Source organism: Oncorhynchus keta, chromosome 34 (assembly GCF_023373465.1).
Source record: "Oncorhynchus keta strain PuntledgeMale-10-30-2019 chromosome 34, Oket_V2, whole genome shotgun sequence".
In the NCBI taxonomy this organism is placed as follows: domain Eukaryota; kingdom Metazoa; phylum Chordata; class Actinopteri; order Salmoniformes; family Salmonidae; genus Oncorhynchus; species Oncorhynchus keta.
Window position 1 is genome coordinate 77,858,240 of NC_068454.1, and position 21,461 is coordinate 77,879,700.

At 43.9% G+C, this 21,461-nt stretch overlaps 1 protein-coding gene across 5 annotated transcripts in view; it reads right to left on the minus strand.

Annotated features, from left to right (window-relative positions):
* Positions 1-21,461, minus strand: part of LOC118379183 (inward rectifier potassium channel 2) — a 29,504-nt gene continuing 8,043 nt past the window's right edge. Inside the window, exons 2-7 of one of the 5 annotated variants that reach the window (XM_052495112.1) lie at positions 9,400-9,645; positions 8,726-9,222; positions 8,586-8,690; positions 4,975-8,550; positions 1,885-2,202; positions 1-1,657 (exon numbers count right to left, since the gene is read on the minus strand). In XM_052495112.1, coding sequence (XP_052351072.1) covers positions 1,424-1,657; positions 1,885-2,202; positions 4,975-6,012 — 1,590 coding nt within the window. In that variant the 5' untranslated portion in view covers positions 6,013-8,550; positions 8,586-8,690; positions 8,726-9,222; positions 9,400-9,645 and the 3' untranslated portion in view covers positions 1-1,423. Of the gene's footprint in view, positions 1,658-1,884; positions 2,203-4,974; positions 9,223-9,399; positions 9,646-21,461 lie in introns of all 5 variants that reach the window. The other 4 variants (XM_052495110.1, XM_052495113.1, XM_052495111.1 and 1 more) reach the window with 4 other exon arrangements.

Genomic DNA, 21,461 nt, shown 5'->3' on the forward strand with positions numbered 1-21,461 from the left:
ATTACATATAGAATCTCTATTCATTCATTACATATAGAATCCCTATTCATTCATTACATATGGAATCTCTATTCATTCATTACATATAGAATCTCTATTCTTTCATTATATATAGAATCCTTATTCATTCATTACATATAGAATCTCTATTCATTCATTACATATAGAATCTCTATTCATTCATTAGGATCTCTGTGGGCCTCGTACTAAAGATTTGTTATTTAACTTTTAAAATGTATTACCTTCTACTGTGGCACAAACCACCAGTCATGTGTCAGTGCGCGTCTCAGTGTCAGCCATCCATCTCAGCCTTGGCAACATTTTGTTTTCATTATTGTGATAGGCTCATGTTTTACCGGTATGGAATACCCTCACTATTTATTTAAACAGCGGAGAAGTTGAGCCTCACACTTCAACGCTCTTAGTTGTTGTGGATATTGACCCACTATGCTGTTTACTTTCTGCATCTACGTCATATCGCTGAGTCTACCTTTAACATCCCTCCATTTCACCCTTCAAATTCTACCAAATATACAGTATTCAGCAAATTAACTAAATAAAGAAAATACTGAGGAAAATCATACAAATTTAAATGTTTGAGGAACACAGAATCTCAGGTGACAGAATCTCATATTCAAGACAGAGGTAAACATTAACATAAGATTGTCCCTTCAGCTGGGTTCTGTAGAATTTAAAAAATAACATAAGGTAACATTTTAATCAAAGTTCTGCTTACAAAGTACTTATAAACCTTTGTTTGTTAACCATAGTTAAACATATTAAACAATCAATCATAAGTTTAGAAGTAGACCTTCAAATAACATGTTACCAGACTATGCACTCATATGGTTTTGTGCTGACACTGCACCCAGTGTGTTCAGTGTGAGTTGTAACTGAACAGGAGCTGCAGGTACAGACTGAAGCCAATAGGGGTCAGTGTTGTATGTGTGGTCAGCTAGGTGCTGGAGTCAGTGGTGAATGTAGCGGTTGGTTGACGGGACGGGTCTGAGACAGACAGGTTCATAATGATTCTGAAAGATCGCTATGTCCAAATCAGCTAACACAGTCAGAATAGCAGCAGCCCATCTACCCCTTTCAATGACACTTCTCTCTCTCTTTCTATCCCTCTCTATCCTTTTCTGTCCTATCTGTCTGTCCTTTTCTCTCTGTTTGACAGTATACAGTATCTCTCTCTCCGTTTGTCTCTCGGCGTCTTTGTCGTGTCTTATGTTTCTCTTTCTACACCTCTCTCAACTTCAGTCTCTCAATGTTGTCCTTTTCCCTAAACCATGTACTTACCTTTCTCTACTTTGGTCTCTTTTCCTATGAAGCCTGTCTCTCTTTCTGCCTCTCTCTCCCTCTGTCTGTCCCTGACTTCCTGTGGATCCCAGGTCACTTCCTGTCCCCTCTGCCTGTCGCCTCCCTAGTTAGTGTGGGTGGGTTGTGAGAGGGAAGATCGGCGTGTCAGGGGGGAGGGGCAGCCGCCAGGGTTGCCCTCAGGGTCATTGTCAGGGGAGACGAGCTGCAGGGCTACTTCGTTCTCGTAGCAGAAGGAGGAGCGTGAGCCCTGGATGTACTTCTGCTCGGCCAACTCTTTAGCGCTGCAAGAGGGTGTGCTGGGAATCTCATAGGTCCGGTGGAAGAACGAGTAGTCCACCTGGATAAGAAAAACAGAGGGGTCACTCTGGATAAGAAAAAGAGAGGGGTCACTCTGGATAAGAAAAAGAGAGGGGTCACTCTGGATAAGAAAAAGAGAGGGGTCACTTTGGATAAGAGTGTCTGCTAAATGGCTAAAATGTAGAGAAAAGGGAAAATGTAACAACGAAGCCAGCGGAGCATAAACTCTTTCCTCTTCTGTTTCTATAGGACCTCTCCCCCTCTTACCTGGTAACAGTTCTTCCTCTCGAAGAGCACAGGTTCGAAGCGGTGACCCCAGAGGATCTCGGAGGCGAGGTAGGAGCTGCGACACTGTGTGGTCATGGCTGTGGCCTCCACCATACCCTCCAGAATGACCACCACCTCCAACTCCGTGTCACCCTCCAGAGTCCGACGGTCCATCTCGAAAAACGGTGACTCATCGTTGATCTCGTGGACGATGGTTACCGGGGAAACCAGGAAGATGCGGTCGGTTCCCGTGTCAAATCCCACGTTGACGTCCTCATTGTCCAGCGGGAGGAACTCTCCCTCTGGGGTCACCCTCGGCTGGGGGAGGGGGAAAGAACAGGGGTAGAGAAAGGGAAGGAAAGAGGGTATGAGGTTAGTGATTAAGTGTTTCGTTTTTACATTGTTTACAGGAACATACTGTATTGTTCAGTCCAAAGTCTTAAGTGTTATGTTCCACAGAAAGCTCTCGCCTGCCTATATTTCTTGGCTGCACCAGTCTGCAGCCAAACTCCACAGGCCTAGGTTTACTACACCAACTTTTTCAGGAGTCAATCCCCAGCCTCACCACTGAGAAACACAATTCTGCCATGATCCCCCAAAACTTATCAAAGCTGCCCCGTCTGAACTTTGACATGATCAAGGTTTTAAGAAGATCTAAATGTCCCTCTCTTCACCTCCCTGCTCTAGAGCTTTACAACCCACAGGACAATGAAATCAGTGGTAGGTAAGGGCCACATGAAACACAATAGATACAGACCGGCAGACAATATGTCAGAACACACACCACCTCACAAACTTTCACCAAAATTGCTAACAGATGGCCAGAAAAGAGTATTATCTATATACAGTACACACACACACACACACACACACACACACACACACACACACACACACACACACACACACACACACACACACACACACACACACACACACACACACACACACACACACACACACACACACACACACACACACTGGTTTTCAGTTAAAGAATCCTGGGGAAATTAATCCCTTGGTAAATCTTCTAAACCCCTGAGGGAGAATAAAACAAGCTCTCATTAAACACAGACATCAGAGTACAGTCCAGATGGGCTCACTGATATCACTCTCCCTCTCTACTTCTACCCATCACTTTCCATCTCCCCCTCTCTACTTCTCCCCATCACTTTCCATCTCTCTCTCTCTCTCTCTCTCTCTCTCTCTCTCTCTCTCTCTCTCTCTCTCTCTCTCTCTCTCTCTCTCTCTCTCTCTCTCTCTCTCTCTCTCTCTCTCCAGTGACTGATGTGTCCTGCCTCTTCTACTGTTTACAGCTCCTTCAGTATCTTTACAGTTACTGATGTGTCCTGCCTCTTCTACTGTTTACAGCCCCTTCAGTCTCTTTACAGTTACTGATGTGTCCTGCCTCTTCTACTGTTTACAGCCCCTTCAGTCTCTTTACAGTTACTGATGTGTCCTGCCTCTTCTACTGTTTACAGCTCCTTCAGTATCTTTACAGTTACTGATGTGTCCTGCCTCTTCTACTGTTTACAGCTCCTTCAGTATCTTTACAGTTACTGATGTGTCCTGCCTCTTCTACTGTTTACAGCTCCTTCAGTATCTTTACAGTTACTGATGTGTCCTGCCTCTTCTACTGTTTACAGCCCCTTCAGTATCTTTACAGTTACTGATGTGTCCTGCCTCTTCTACTGTTTACAGCCCCTTCAGTATCTTTACAGTTACTGATGTGTCCTGCCTCTTCTACTGTTTACAGCCCCTTCAGTATCTTTACAGTTACTGATGTGTCCTGCCTCTTCTACTGCTTACAGCTCCTTCAGTATCTCTCCAGTTACTGATGTGTCCTGCCTCTTCTACTGTTTACAGCCCCTTCAGTCTCTTTACAGTTACTGATGTGTCCTGCCTCTTCTACTGTTTACAGCCCCTTCAGTATCTTTACAGTTACTGATGTGTCCTGCCTCTTCTACTGTTTACAGCCCCTTCAGTCTCTTTACAGTTACTGATGTGTCCTGCCTCTTCTACTGTTTACAGCCCCTTAAGTCTCTTTACAGTTACTGATGTGTCCTGCCTCTTCTACTGTTTACAGCCCCTTCAGTCTCTTTACAGTTACTGATGTGTCCTGCCTCTTCTACTGTTTACAGCCCCTTCAGTATCTTTACAGTTACTGATGTGTCCTGCCTCTTCTACTGTTTACAGCTCCTTCAGTATCTTTACAGTTACTGATGTGTCCTGCCTCTTCTACTGTTTACAGCTCCTTCAGTATCTTTACAGTTACTGATGTGTCCTGCCTCTTCTACTGTTTACAGCTCCTTCAGTATCTTTACAGTTACTGATGTGTCCTGCCTCTTCTACTGTTTACAGCCCATTCAGTCTCTTTACAGTTACTGATGTGTCCTGCCTCTTCTACTGTTTACAGCCCCTTCAGTCTCTTTACAGTTACTGATGTGTCCTGCCTCTTCTACTGTTTACAGCCCCTTCAGTCTCTTTACAGTTACTGATGTGTCCTGCCTCTTCTACTGTTTACAGCCCCTTCAGTCTCTTTACAGTTACTGATGTGTCCTGCCTCTTCTACTGTTTACAGCCCCTTCAGTCTCTTTACAGTTACTGATGTGTCCTGCCTCTTCTACTGTTTACAGCCCCTTCAGTATCTTTACAGTTACTGATGTGTCCTGCCTCTTCTACTGTTTACAGCCCCTTCAGTCTCTTTACAGTTACTGATGTGTCCTGCCTTTTCTACTGTTTACAGCCCCTTAAGTCTCTTTACAGTTACTGATGTGTCCTGCCTCTTCTACTGTTTACAGCCCCTTCAGTCTCTTTACAGTTACTGATGTGTCCTGCCTCTTCTACTGTTTACTACAGCCCCTTCAGTCTCTTTACAGTTACTGATGTGTCCTGCCTCTTCTACTGTTTACAGCTCCTTCAGTATCTTTACAGTTACTGATGTGTCCTGCCTCTTCTACTGTTTACAGCCCCTTCAGTATCTTTACAGTTACTGATATGTCCTGCCTCTTCTACTGTTTACAGCCCCTTCAGTCTCTTTGCTCCCTTCTTTCATCCCTCAACCAATCTTCTTCTTCTCTCCTTTCTTACCTTCATTAGCTGTGCACGTACGTGTGCCTCTACCAGGTGGCTCTTGCGTAGGTTCCCCACCCTCCACATCATGCAGAGTTTCCCGTCTCTCAGCGCCACCACTGCCGTGTCAGAGAACAACAGCGTCTCGTTACGCTTCTTGGGCTTAGCGATCTTCGCCATGACCGCTCCGATGATGAAGGCGTCGATGATGCAGCCCACAATGCACTGCAAGACGACCGCCATCACCGCCAGGGGGCAGGCCTCGGTCACGCTGCGGAAGCCGTAACCAATGGATGTCTGCGTCTCCAGGGAGAACAGGAAGGCCGCCATAAAGCTGTTGACCTGAACGAAACACGTTTCCTCCACTTCCACCACCGCCCCTGCTCCGGACTCATCTCCTCCCCCGGAAGAGGCACCCGAGCTGGGGTTGAGGCGGATGGCGAAGTCCCCGTGCGCGGCGGCAATGAGCCAGAAGGCAAAGCCAAAGAGCAGCCAGGAGAGGAGGAAGGAGAGGCAGAAGATGACTAGCATCCAACGCCAGCGTATGTCCACGCAGGTGGTGAAGAGGTCGCTGAGGTAACGCTGGCCTCTCTCGCTCATGTTGACGAAAGTGACGTTGCAGCGCCCGTCCTTGCCCACAAAGCGGTGGCGGGGCCGGCGTCTAGAGCACCGGGGGGGCCGGCGGCTTGAGGAGGAAGGGGACGACAGTGTTGAATCTCGGTCCGAGGACGAACAGCCTTCTCCCCTTCTCCCCAGACTTCCGCCCCTCCCGCCCCTCAGTCCTGAGCGCCCTCCTCCTTTCATCGATCCTTCCCCTCCTCCTGCCTCCAGGGCTCCGCTGGGCCTCCGTGCATTGCTGCCATTGCCGTGCAGGGGGAGTGCTTTGCCATTTCGGTTGTGTGTGGGGGAGAGACTGGTGGGGCTCCCTGAGCCTCCCGTGCTCCCCCCCACCCTGGCCGTGTCAGCAACACTCAGAGCCAGCTTAATGACTTCCTCCTCGTCTACCAGCCCGTCAACCACCGCACTGAAACGTCGCTTAACACGCGCCGCTCCCATGGCGCTAAAAACAATGTCTTACGCTGATGAAGCTGTAGTCTCAACTCCTATGTGCTTTGTGAGTTTATGACCACCTAGGTATTTGATAAGAACCTGGTGTTCTGTACTTCTTTCCAGTTCCACTGTTTCTATGGTGAAAAGTAATCCATCTGATGTGGTAAAGGTAAATCCACGAGGAAAAACTGTATCCAGCAGTAGATGACTTCCCTCACTTCCCGGATCATTGTTCCACTAACTTTTTATTAACAGTCAGGGTTACTCACAGCTCTACAGTGTCCTGATTCACAGTCTTCCTTCCATTCTCTTGAAGGAAACTCAGTGGTCAAGTTGTTGCTGTATGTACTCCTCTGGTCAGAAACGTATTCCACAGCAGCAGATAGACAGTCTCGCAGTAATACTGTATAGTCCCTGTAGTACTTACACTCCTTTGGGCTGAAGAGGGAGGTTACGCACGTGTCCAGGGTATCAACAGGAGGGACTCATAGTCTGTGGCCATCTTACGAGGAAGCAGGAGTTTTGCTGACAGTTTGAAGCAGCACGAGGGAAACACATTGATCAGGCTACAGGAACTGAGAAGCTTGAAAGGATGAGAGCTGGGGATACAATGGGGTAGTAGTAGTAGTGACAATACAGAGTCCAGGGGTAGATCCACAGTACAGTACAGTCAAACGGGGTCTACGTTTCTAACATGTATCTAACATGCAACCAGCAGAGAAAAGAATAGCATGCTGTTTCTTACGTTCCATGATCTTCACTTCCCAGTGGTTTGGTCATGGAAAATACACAAGGCAGATTGAAACAGAGGAGGAACTCCTTAGACGATTGATTCAGATAATGGTACACAATTCCAATCCATTCACTTCCTATTAGTCAGAATATGTTCCTCCACCCTTTGATATCTATGTTTCCTTTGCTACAGGGCCTTGGAACACATTTATGAGCTACAGTAGCCATGCACTGTGTAAATAATACTCACTCAGTGTCTCTCACAAGTGGGAGACTGTGACCAGCAGTTTCCCCTCAAATCCAAGTATCTTTTCCAAGCCACAAAAGTCCTCAAATGTCAGTGGTGAGTTCTTGGCACAACAAAAGCAGACTTTTAGAGACATTTGAAATATGTTTGTGGCTCTCTCAGGTGACTGCTGGATATCCTAGTCTCTGTGTTTCACCTAAAGGCATTGTCAATTCAGTACAGAACACACTGCACAGACTGACTACTGACCAGATCAGCTACATCGTATTAACTCAGTGTTGTAAAAATGTATACAACAATAAGGAGACTTACTCTCCACTACAACTGCATGGGAGAATTCTCTACAACAGAGGGAGTGAGGGGAAGAGAGGGAGAAAGACAATAAATAAAAGGAGAGAGAATGAAGTTACTTGACTAGAACGCCAAGGCATGTACAATTGTGTGTACTTTCTGTGTACCTATTGTTGAGTACCATCCTATACATATGACACCAGGATTAATTCTATACAACACCTATTATAGAGTCAAAGTGAATGTGTAGGAGGAGCAGAATCCTATTGGCCGGTTGTGGGGAAAGAGGGGAGGGGTAACAGGCACACAGGGCATACACCCGTGGATGACCTCTACGAAAACTCAGAGCTCAAAGGTTATTTCAGAGGTCAAATCCTGTCCAATCCTGGGACGGGAGGTGCCGTGTCCTTGTTTTTTCCAAACGGGTTGGTTTTAGTTCTCTCCTCTTGGTTCAAGTGTCACACTCAACACCCCTGCTTGACAGAGAACATACATGTTTATCCATTTCAGAAAAGCTTCCAGTCTAATTGCCTTGGAAAAATGTGGCAATAATGTGCAGAGGACGTGCAAGGAAAACTGGGTAAAAACAACAACCCACTGAGGCAAAAAGGTAATATTTTGGGAAGAGAGATTTTTTTGTTTGTTGCATGCCAAATCCCTTAGGGATAAAAAACAAAGAAAACTCAAAAGGTTTGATTCAGGGCAAATCCAAATGACATAAAAAAGGTTTGGTTGCGATATTAGACTTTACCTTCCGTACACATTTCCAGTGGACTGTGGTTTTCGAACGCTGGCAAGTCTTTGACCCCCAGTGAACAAGCTAAACATGTTACTCGGTTCCTGAGGAACAGTTCAACCCTTCACCAGCTCCCTGAGGACAGTTTACAGTGTAACACATTGACCAGATCACTGAGGACAGTTTACAGTGTAACACATTGACCAGATCACTGAGGACAGTTTACAGTGTAACACCCTGACTAAGAGCAACAAAGGCACAACACAGGAGAATACCAAGGCAACAGTCGTTACCTGTTGTCCAAGGTTTACACAGAGACAGATGTTACCTGGTGTCCAAGGTTTACACAGAGACAGATGTTACCTGGTGTCCAAGGTTTACACAGAGACAGGTGTTACCTACCGTCCTAGGTTTACACAGAGGCAGGTGTTACCTACTGTCCTAGGTTTACACAGAGACAGATGTTACCTACTGTCCTAGGTTTACACAGAGGCAGGTGTTACCTACTGTCCTAGGTTTACACAGAGACAGGTGTTACCTACTGTCCTAGGTTTACACAGAGACAGATGTTACCTACTGTCCTAGGTTTACACAGAGACAGATGTTACCTACTGTCCTAGGTTCACACAGAGACAGATGTTACCTACTGTCCTAGGTTTACACAGAGACAGATGTTACCTACTGTCCTAGGTTTACACAGAGACAGGTGTTACCTACTGTCCTAGGTTTACACAGAGACAGATGTTACCTACTGTCCTAGGTTTACACAGAGACAGATGTTACCTACTGTCCTAGGTTTACACAGAGACAGATGTTACCTACTGTCCTAGGTTTACACAGAGACAGATGTTACCTACTGTCCTAGGTTTACACAGAGACAGATGTTGTCATGTCACACAAACAGTAAGAGAAGGGAGAAGAGAAGAGAAGCCTCTACAACAAGTGGAAGTGGGGAAAGAGATCCCTCCTAAAATGAGAGGTGACGTAGGGGTTCATTTTGACTGGTCTGCTGCCCTCCCTCTCTCAGGCATAGTAACAGGAATTTAGGAACTGCACTTCTGAGAAAGTAGAGAACACACAATCCTTCTCTCTTTCCTTCTTTCTCTGACGTTTTCTTCTTTTGCTCAGTCAGTCGTCACATTTCTTATCCCGTCTGGTTTCTTATCCTATTTTGTTCCTCCCATGACGCCTCTCCTGTGTCCTTGCCAACCTGGTAATAACATGACAATACAGACCAACCAACAATCAGCATAAACAGAGATACAACCATGACTTCAGATCTCCTTTGTGAAAACAGATGCTCTGATGATGTAAGCAGGTAGGTCTTGTCTTGTAGACATTCTGAGAATGTAAGACAGTAAAGAGCAAAAGAGCAGGATGGACTCACCGTCTCTAACCCTCCATGGTTTTCATCTTCATTTGTAATAGCTCAATGAAAACCCATAATAAAATCATGTAATCAGTAACCTGTTTGTTGAGACTTGGTCTGTCTGGGTGCTCTGGCGTAGCTCTTGTAACACAACAAATATTCCTGTGTCCAGTTTACTGGGAGTGTTGATGTTGCGTCACTTCTTGGAAAGAATGGGAAGAAATGTCTCCGGAATTACAAATGAAAATGTCTCCATCATGGAACCTGGAATAAAAAGAAACAGAGGGGTGGAATAAGAGAACCACTTCCATTGTAATAGTTTACTGTATATCTTTACGGTCATATTTTATGACCCATACAGGTGAATAAGCTGTGAATTTGGGCCCCAATACTGTACATCTTGACGGTTATTGCAAACACACACACATGTTTATTTTACTATCCTTCTGGGGACCAAACAACTGATTCCCATTTCAAATCCTACATTCCATAGCCCTTAACCCTAACGCTAACCTTAACCGCAAAATCCTAACCTTAAAACTAACCCAAACTCTAACCCTGAACCCTAACTTTAACACTAATTCTAACACCTAAGCCTAAAAAAGCCTAATGTCTCCAATATTCCTTGTATTACTATCTTTGTGAGGACTTCTGGTCCCCACAAGGATAGAAAAAACAAGCCACACACACACGTGTGTATTTGTGACACAGCGAGGGAATTACATATCCCATATACTAGCCTGGGGCCTGGGACCTGGGGCCTGGGGCTTGGGGCTTGGGGCCTGGGGCATGGGGCATGGGCCCTGGGGCCTGGGGCCTGAGACCTGGGGCTTGGGGCCTGGGGCCTGGGGCCATTCCATTGTCATGCTATAGTCCACTGCCATGCTGCTATGGATCACAACACTCCAGTGTACATGGTGCTGTGTCACATGGAAACAACTACAGAGGAATACTGATGTGTTACCGAGGCAACATTTGATGAATCATGCTGCTAAAGAAGGACAAGGAGAAAGAGGGAGGAGACTCCAGTCACCCAAGTCATAGACTGTTCTCTCTGCTACCGCACGGCAAGTCTGGGACCAAAAAGCTTCTGAACAGCTTCTACCCCCAAGCCATAAGACTGCTGAACAATTCATCAAATGGCCACCAGGACAATTTACATTGACAACCATTTGTTTCTACACTGCTGCTACTCGCTGTTTATTATCTATGCATAGTCACTTCACCCCAACCTACATGTACAAATGACCTCTAACCTGTACCCTCGCACATTGACCCATGTATATAGCCTCGTTATTGTTATTTTAGAATGAGACAGAGAGGAGGGGGTGAACCGTAGTATATTGAATGAGAGAGAAGAGGGGGTGAACCGTATTATATAGAATGAGACAGAGAGAAGAGGGGGTGAACCGTAGTATATAGAATGAGAGAGTAGAGGGGGAGAAGCGTAGTATATAGAATGAGACAGAGAGAAGAGGGGGTGAACCATAGTATATAGAATGAGAGAGTAGAGGGGGAGAAGCGTAGTATATAGAATGAGAAAGAGAGTAGAGGGGGTGAACCGTAGCATATAGAATGAGGCAGAGAAGAGGGGGTGAACCGTAGCATATAGAATGAGACAGAGTAGAACCGTAATATATAGACTGAGACAGAGAAGAGGGGGTGAACCATAGTATATTGAATGAGACAGAGAAGAGGGGGTGAACCGTAGTATATAGAATGAGACAGAGTAGAACCGTAATATATAGAATGAGACAGAGAGAGGAGGGGGTGAACCGTAGTATATAGAATGAGGCAGAGTAGAACCGTAATATATAGAATGATACAGAGTAGAGGGGGTGAACCGTAGTATATAGAATGAGACAGAGTAGAGGGGGTGAACCGTAGTATATAGAATGAGACAGAGAGAGGAGGGGGTGAACCGTAGTATATAGAATGAGACAGAGAAGAGGGGGTGAACAGTAGTATATAGAATGAGACAGAGTAGAGGGGGTGAACCGTAGTATATAGAATGAGACAGAGTAGAGGGGGTGAACAGTAGTATATGGAATGAGACAGAATAGAGGGGGTGAACAGTAGTATATAGAATGAGACAGAGTAGAGGGGGTGAACAGTAGTATATGGAATGAGACAGAGTAGAGGGGGTGAACCGTAGTATATAGAATGAGACAGAGTAGAGGGGGTGAACAGTAGTATATAGAATGAGACAGAGTAGAGGGGTGAACTGTTGTATATATAGTCACCGAGGTGAGACAGAGAAGAGGGGTGAACAAAGAAATAGAGAATGAAAAGGAAGAGGATTGGGTTGATGGGGAATGTAGCCGTGATAGAGAGATCTGATAGTGAATTATAAATGAGATTGGGATGAAGACTAAGACTGGGAACGGTATTGAGATCTGTGATGCGGTGATGGTGACGGAATGCTGTGGATTACAGCTGGGCTCGTGACTGCAGTAATCCCACCAAGACTCTGATAATCCACTGAAGTCTTTATATAAAAACCACTCAACCACGGCCAGAGGGGGGAAGTGTACACATACAGGTAGAATACAGTAGGTAACTGAACAGAACAGACAGGAACCACTACACATTGTTGAACTTTAACTGTACACATACTGATGATAGGCTACAGTATACACACACACAAAGGTAGGATACAGTAGGTAACTGAACACACAGACAGGAACCACTACACATTGTTAACTTTAACTGTACACATACTGATGATAGGCTACAGTATACACACACACAAAGGTAGGATACAGTAGGTAACTGAACACACAGGCAGGAACCACTACACACTGTTAACTTTAACTGTACACATACTGATGATAGGCTACAGTATACACACACACAAAGGTAGGATACAGTAGGTAACTGAACACACAGGCAGGAACCACTACACATTGTTAACTTTAACTGTACACATACTGATGATAGGCTACAGTATACACACACACAAAGGTAGGATACAGTAGGTAACTGAACACACAGGCAGGAACCACTACACATTGTTAACTTTAACTGTACACATACCGATGATAGGCTGCAGTATACACACACACAAAGGTAGGATACAGTACAGGTAGGTAAAGGTACAGACTTCACACAGTGTGTGTGACTGTGTGTGTGTGTGTGTGAGAGAGAGAGAGAGAGAGAGAGAGAGAGAGAGAGAGAGAGAGAGAGAGAGAGAGAGAGAGAGAGAGAGAGAGAGAGAGAGCGAGACTGTGAATCCCAAACCGCCCCCTAGCCCCTACCAACTAACTCCCTTGGAGGGTCCCCCGTTGTCACGTGTTGCTGACAAAGCTCAGGGGGTGACTTCCAGAGAGTGGCAATGGGATCAATAAACCCATCAACTTCGGGACACACTCCTGACTTGAATGATACAATTCATGTTCCACTTTTAAATACTAATAAAAAAGCAAGACATTTGAATTAACAAATCCTCTGTCGTTTTCCAAGACATAAACCTCAGTAACAGTTAAACATTTCATTTGGGAGGTATTTAATCTTTTACATGTGTCAAGTTTCGAAATCCGACAAACAAATGTGGTCAGTGGTGTAAAGTACAAGTAATAATAGTAAAAATACTTTCAAGTACTACCTAAGTCGTTTTTTGGGGTGGGATATCTGTACTTTACTTTACTATTTACTACTATTTTTACAACTTTTTCTTAGACTTCACTACATTCCTTAAGAAAATATTGTACTTTTTAGTCCATACATTTTCCCTGACAACCAAAGTATTCGTTACATTTTGAACAGGACAGGAAAATGGTCCAATTCATGCACTTATCAACAGAACACTAAACCCGGGTCATCCCTACATCCCTAGATCCCTACATCCCTACATCCCTACTGCCTCTGATCTGGTGGACTCATTAAACACACATGCTTCGTTTGTAAATGATGTCTAAATCTGATTGGCTTAATATAAGGAATTTGAAATGATTCATACTTTTACCTTTGATACTGAAGTAAATTTTAGCGATTACATTTACTTTTGATACTTAAGTATATTTAAAACCCTATACTTTTAGACTTTAACTCAGGTAGTATTTTACTGGGTAACATTCTCTTTTACTTGAGTCATTTTCTATTAAGGTATGTATACTTTTACAGTGCCTTGCGAAAGTATTCACCTCCCTTGGTATTTTTCCTATTTTGTTGCCTTACAACCTGGAACTAAAATATATTTTTGGGGGGTTTGTTTCATTTGATTTACACAACATGCATACCACTTTGAAGATGCAAAATATTTTTTCATGTGAAACATACAAGAAATAAGACGGAAAACTTGAGCGTGCATAACTGTTCACCCCCCAAAGTCAATACTTTGTAGAGCCACCTTTTGCAACTACAGCTGCAAGTATCTTGGGATATGTCTCTATAAGCTTGGCACATCTAGCCACTGGGATTTTTGCCCATTCTTCAAGGCAAAACTGCTCCAGCTCCTTCAAGTTGGATGGGTTCCTGCTGGTGTTCAGCAATCTTTAAGTCATACCACAGATTCTCAATTGGATTGAGGTCTGGGCTTTGTCTAGGCCATTCCAAGACATTTAAATGTTTCCCCTTAAACCATTCAAGTGTTGCTTAGCAGTATGCTTAGGGTCATTGTCCTGCTGGAAGGTGAACCTCTGTCCCAGTCTCAAATCTCAAACAGGTTTCCCTCAAGCATTTCCCTGTATTTAGCGCCCACCATCATTCCTTCAATTTTGACCGGTTTCCTAGTCCTTGCCGATGTAAAACATCCCCACAGCATGATACTGCCACCACCATACTTCACTGTGGGAATGGTGTTCTCGGGGTGATGAGAGGTGTTGGGTTTGTGCCAGACATAGCGTTTTCCTTTATGGCCAAAAAGCTACATTTTAGTCTCATCTGACCAGAGTACCTTCTTCCATATGTTTGGGGAGTCTTCCACATGCCTTTTGGTGAACACCAAACGTCTATGCTTATTGTTTTCTTTAAGCAATGGCTTTTTTCTGGCCACTCTTCCTTAAAGCCCAGCTCTGTGGAGTGTACGGCTTAAAGTGGTCCTATGGACAGATACTCCAATCTCCACTGTGGGGCATTGCAGTTCCTTCAGGGTTATCTTTGGTCTCTTTGTTGCCTCTCTGATTGATGCCCTCCTTGACTGGTCCGTGAGTTTTGGTGGGCGGCCCTCTCTTGACAGGTTTGTTGTGGTGCCATATTCTTTCTATTTTTAATAATGATTTAATGATGCTCCGTGGGATGTTCAAAGTTTCTGATATTTTTTTATAACCCAACCCTGATCTGTACTTCTCCACAACTTTGTCCCTGACCTGTATGGAGAGCTCCTTGGTCTTAAATGGTGTCGCTTTCTTGGTGGTGCCCCTTGCTTAGTGGTGTTGCAGACTCCGGGGCCTTTCTGAACAGGTGTATATATACTGAGATCATGTGACAGATCATGTGACACTTAGATTGCACGCAGGTGAACTTTATTTAATTCATTATGTGACTTCTGAATGTAATTGGTTATTTTTTAAATTTCACTTCACCAATTTGGACTATTTTGTGTATGTCATGAAATCCAAATAAAATTCATTTACATTACAGGTTGTAATGCAACAAAATAGGAAAAAGGCCAAGGGGGGCTGAATACTTTTGCAAGGCACTGTACTCAAGTATGACAATTGGGTACTTTTTCCACTACTGCATGTGACAAATAATTAGACACCTCCTACATTATTTTGTGTGAAACTGCACAAACTCTGAAATAAGTGGTGCCTAATGGGATTACACTTAGTTCTGAAGCCAGCAGCATTGCTGGCTCGGTTTAAGTGGTTATTGGAGGGTCTAAATAGCACCTACACCCTCCATCATTTTCACTTCCTCAGCTTAGTTACACTGGTAGAGAGGCATGTGAACGCGCAAATGGAGGGCAGAGGGGGTAATTTGTGATTCAGCGAGAGAGAGAGAAAAAGTGAGAGAGAGGTGGAAGGGAAGGTGTCCCTGTGAAATTGCGATGTGCGACCCTAACCTTTGCCTGCAGCAGTATACATACTATATGTAAGCTAGGCACAGAATGTGACCTGCTCTGTTGTGTTGGTTAACTTCATTATCAGTGGGTCAATTGATTATCTTCTTGGACAGACACAGAACAGACATCAGAACATCACATTCTGTCCTCTACACAGAGGGCTTGATCAACTAACCACCTATAAGCCTAGTTTCAAGGAGCAACTGATATGTCCTAAACAGTGATGTAGTGGTAAAAAAGGTGGGTAAACTATAAACTGCAGAAGTAAACTATAAACTCCAGTGGTAAACTATAAACTGCAGAAGTAAACTATAAACTCCAGTGGTAAACTATAATCTCCAGAGGTAAACTATAAACTCCAGTGGTAAACTATAAACTGCAGAAGTAAACTATAACTCCAGTGGTAAACTATAATCTCCAGAGGTAAACTATAAACTCCAGAGGTGAACTATAAACTCCAGAGGTAAACTATAAACTCCAGAGATAAACTATAAACTCCAGAGGTAAACTATAAACTCCAGTGGTAAACTATAAACTGCAGAGGTAAACTATAAACTCCAGTGGTAAACTATAAACTCCAGAGGTAAACTATAAACTCCGGAGGTAAACTATAAACTTCAGTGGTAAACTATAAACTCCAGTGGTAAACTATAAACTCCAGTGGTAAACTATAAACTCCAGTGGTAAACTATAAACTCCACTGGTAAACTATAAACTCCAGTGGTAAACTAAAAACTCCACTGGTAAACTATAAACTGCAGAGGCAAACTACAAACTCCAGTGGTAAACTATAAACTCCAGTGGTAAACTATAAACTGCAGAGGTAAACTACAAACTCCAATGGTAAACTATAAACTCCAGTGGTAAACTATAAACTCCAGAGGTAAACTATAAACTCCAGTGGTAAACTATACACCCCAGTGTTAAACTATAAACTCCAGTGGTAAACTATAAACTCCAGTGGTAAACTATAAACTCCAGTGGTAAACTATAAAGTCCAGTGGTAAACTATAAACTGCAGAGGTAAACTATAAACTCCAGTGGTAAACTATAAACTCCAGAGGTAAACTATAAACTGCAGAGGTAAACTATAAACTCCAGTGGTAAACTATAAACTCCAGTGGTAAACTATAAACTCCAGTGGTAAACTATAAACTCCAGTGGTAAACTATAAACTCCAGTGGTAAACTATAAACTCCAGAGGTAAACTATAAACCCCACTGGTAAACTATAAACTCCAGTGGTAAAATATAAACTCCAGTGGTAAACTATAAACTCTGATCGAGACAAACCACCACCAATATGAACAAAAACGTTTTACATTTTTATAACAGTTTGGGGTTAAACACTCCAAGTAGAGAAGTCTAAAGATAAATAATCCACATGGTGGATTCATTGAGTTACACAATGAGATATGAATGAGATACATTTTGAGATCCTTTAGTATAATTTGGACAGGAAACCTCATCATAGTGAGGATATTAATAGTGATCAATATTCCCTCTCAGCTACGCGTGGGCGTGCAGCTTCCTGGGACTGCCTCGCAGAAGAAATATCAGCCCTCACAGAGAAGCACGAGATTGAACTTCCCTCAACTTTCTAGTTTTCCCCTTTAGTTAACACTATCAACGTTTCCATCGGCTTTGCGAATTGTGATCGAATCAACACAATATTAGTCACTTTCAATCCAGCATACTGAAACAAAACTAACTACGCAAAAGATTTTCTTGTAGGAAGAGTGCATTGAGTAAGATTCTATTGCATTTACAGGCATGACTCAGGTCCATACTCTACACAGACTGGTGCACCATAACCAATCAGAGCTGCAGTATCCCTATATGCAAATAGACCATTGCCATATATGGATTTGCATGTAGCCAGTTGTGTAAATGTGTTCCTATTCTTTGCTAGTGAGTTATTAGCCCAATTATAGCTAGTTTCTAGTCAGCAACGGGGGAGTGGTTGCTTCCTACAAGAGCACAAAACGTGTGCATCTCTTTGAAAAGCAAGTAACAAACAAAAAATGTATTCTAGACACTGATATCTGTTCAAAATGTTGTTTGTCTATGGATATCTAAATCTTATCAAACTTCAAAAATACATTTTTACCCTATTATTAGCATGTTGATTGTATTTGTAGGCCAATAGGGAAGGTACACTACACTACCACATACTGACTACACTACCCCATCCTGACCAAACTACACCACCCTGACTACACTACCCCATCCTGACTACACTACCCCATCCTGACCAAACTACACCACCCTGACTACACTACCACATCCTGACCAAACTACACCACCCTGACTACACTACCACATCCTGACTACACTACCCCATCCTGACTACACTACCCCATCCTGATTACACTACCTCCTCCTGACAAAACTACCCCATCCTGACAACACTACACTACCCCATCCTGACTACACTACCCCATCCTGACAACACTACCACATCCTGACTACACTACCCCATCCTGATTACACTACCTCCCCTGACAAAACTACCCCATCCTGACTACACTACCCCACCCTAACAACACTACCCCATCCTGACAACACTACACTACCCCATCCTGACTACACTACCCCATCCTGACAACACTACCCCATCCTGACTACACTACCCCATCCTGACAACACTACCCCATCCTGACTACACTACCCCATCCTGACAACACTACCCCATCCTGACTTACACTACCCCATCCTGACTACACTATACTACCCCATCCTGACAACGCTACCCCATCCTGACAACACTACCCCATCCTGACTACACTACCCCATCCTGACAACACTACCCCATCCTGACAACACTACCCCAACCTGACTTACACTACCCCATCCTGACTACACTATACTACCCCATCCTGACAACACTACCCCATCCTGACAACACTACCCCATCCTGACTACACTACCCCATCCTGACTACACTATACTACCCCATCCTGACAACACTACCCCATCCTGACAACACTACCCCATCCTGACTACACTACCCCATCCTGACTACACTATACTACCCCATCCTGACAACACTACCCCATCCTGACAACACTACCCCATCCTGACTACACTACACTACCCCATCCTGACAACACTACCCCATCCTGACAACACTACCCCATCCTGACAACACTACCCCATCCTGACTACACTACACTACCCCATCCTGACAACACTACCCCATCCTGACAACACTACCCCATCCTGACAACACTACCCCATCCTGACAACACTACCCCATCCTGACTATTTTAGCATGTTTTTGATTTTTTCCTCCATTTAAATCATTGGGAGGGCCACCTAAGCATTTTTTCGGGCTGTCTAGATGTTTTTTTAATAACTTAATTTTTAGGGTTTGGAATAAAAACAAATATAATGTACATGTATGTAGAAAAGATAATGGACCTATATATTTTTCATATAATACAATCTTAGAGAACTAACAATTACCCAAATAAAAGAGACAGTCAGGGAAAATTGAGAATTGAAAATACTGAAAACAATGAATTTAGCAGTGTTCATTTTGTTATTATGTTTGAGATAAAGAACATACGGTAGCTGAAGGGTAGGCCAAAAATAAAATAAAAAAATAGATAACTAATGTAAAATATCCTTTGTCGGTAAAAACGATATAGTATGTATAAGCTGGAAGTAGAAGCCTAAGTATTGTTGTCCAGTAGTTTATTCCAAATGTGGGAGGGGTGGTAGAGTTAGAGGAAAACAATAAAGAAGGACTTTACAAGGATTGGAAATTATGCAGAAAATTACATTGATAGAAGCCACAATCTATCTGCAATATTAAAGCTGATCTACCCCCCCCACCAAAAAAATCAATCAATAAATAAACAGCATTAGCCATGGCAAAAACAAATCTGGGAATTACCTTTAAAACTGCAAAATGTTTCTCTAAAATTTGGCTACGCCGATAGGCAGACCGGGCCCCCTGTCCCGCCCACCATCTAAGCCCCTTTTTGGTCCAGATAAAACAGTGTGTGTTTGTGTGAGAGAGAGAGTGAGTGACAACTCTTATCGTGGTGAGGTGGCAAATGCTTCAAATGTCCCCCGTGTGAGTGGCCATGCCCGGGTTATCTGGGAAAAGTGCTCTTCTGAAGTTGTCGGTTCCCACGACCCCTGGACAGTGTCAGATTCGCAGAGTTGCCTGATATGATAATGCACTAGATGTGTGTGGAGGTTACAGTGTGTCATCAGTTGCCCTGTGGAGCACAGACATTTTGGATGACCCTAATCTGTTCACATATGCCCTGTCCAGATATATATATCTATCTATATATATATATATATCTATATATATATATATCTATATATCTATATATATATATATCTATATATATATATATATATAAATATATATATATATATATATATATATATATATATAGAGAGAGAGAGAGAGAGAGAGAGAGAGAGAGAGAGAGAGAGAGAGAGAGAGAGAGAGAGAGTGGAGAGAGATACACAAGGGAAGTTTATCCTGTGACTTTCTCACTTTCTCTCCATCCCCTCTCCCCCTCCCTTCCTCCTCTCTCTACACAGACAGATTACCTTCCCATATTAAGGTGTTATGTATCCAGATTAAGGTTCCCTGTGAATAGGATTTCAATGTCATTCAGTAAGCCACAGGATAAACTTCCTTTCTCTTCTCTCTCTCCTTCTAAAACAAAAACTACTTTCACGATGACACACAGGACACTTCCGAGAATCAAAGTTCAAAGAAAGCTCCGCCCACTGAGTTTATTCGGAAGATAACAGCTCTATAAATATGATTGTGTGGTGCCCGACTCTAGTTAATTACATTTACATTTGAGTGTGATATATGTTGTCTGTTTAAAACTATGACTGCTGGCCTGGCCTGAGTTTCTTGGCTGTGATGTGAGTGTGACATGCCAAATATGCAGGATCAATAGTGTCATTGATCAGCGTGGGTCTGAAACCAGGCCACAAAATGGTGCTCTCTCCATGTCACATGACCCTCTCTTCCAGCTCCCTCCCTTTTAATCCCTCGCTCATTCCTGTTTCCCCTCCCTCTCTCTCGCTCGCTCCCTCTATGGCTGTCAGTCCGTTTCTCTCTTCTCATTTGTTTTTTTACAATGTCAATCTGATTTCAAAACCATTTTCAGTGACAAAGTAATAGAAGCCTAAATCTCTGAATGTTTCTGGCAGCCTACATGAATCCATGGCAATTGAAATATGACAACAACAGTGTGTGAACTTCTAGCTCTCGTCCCATCGGATCAATAGACTATTAACTGAAGCATCTTTACCGGTCTCATCGTTCACCACTTTGGCCTGGGCTCTGCTTACAGTGTCAGCTGGACCTGTTCAACGACCGAATACAGAGAACAACAAATAATAACCATCAAGCCTACCTTAGAGGAATGGACTTGTGCACCCGTTTAAAACACTGGACATCTCGTCATACGGTTAGTCGGGTCTAATTTCTCTGGGCTCGGCTGATGAGTCTGAGTGGAACCTGTGTGTCTCCAAATGTACCCAACCTGGCGGCTCTGGGAGTTAACATCTGTCCTCAGGTCTTAGGAAAGATTGGCATATGCCAACACAGTGGTCTGGACACACACTCACAAACACAAACACAAATACACACACACACTCAAACATACAATCATGTGCATTGGCACTGAGCCTTATTCCCTTTAATTTGATGTTTTTCCCTCCCTCTCTCCATCCCTCTCTCCATCCCTCTCTCCCTCCCTCTCTCCATCCCCCTCTCCGTCCCTCTCTCCCTCCCTCTCTCCATCCCCCTCTCCATCCCTCTCTCCCTCCCTCGCTCCATCCCTCTCTCCATCCCCCTCTCCATCTCCCTCCCTCTCTCCATCCCCCTCTCCATCCCTCTCTCCCTCCCTCTCTCCATCCCTCTCTCCATCCCTCTCTCCCTCCCTCGCTCCATCTCCATCCCTCTCTCCATCCCTCTCTCCCTCCCTCGCTCCATCCCTCTCTCCATCCCTCTCTCCATCCCTCTCTCCATCCCTCTCTCCCTCCCTCGCTCCATCCCTCTCTCCATCCCTCTCTCCATCCCTCTCTCC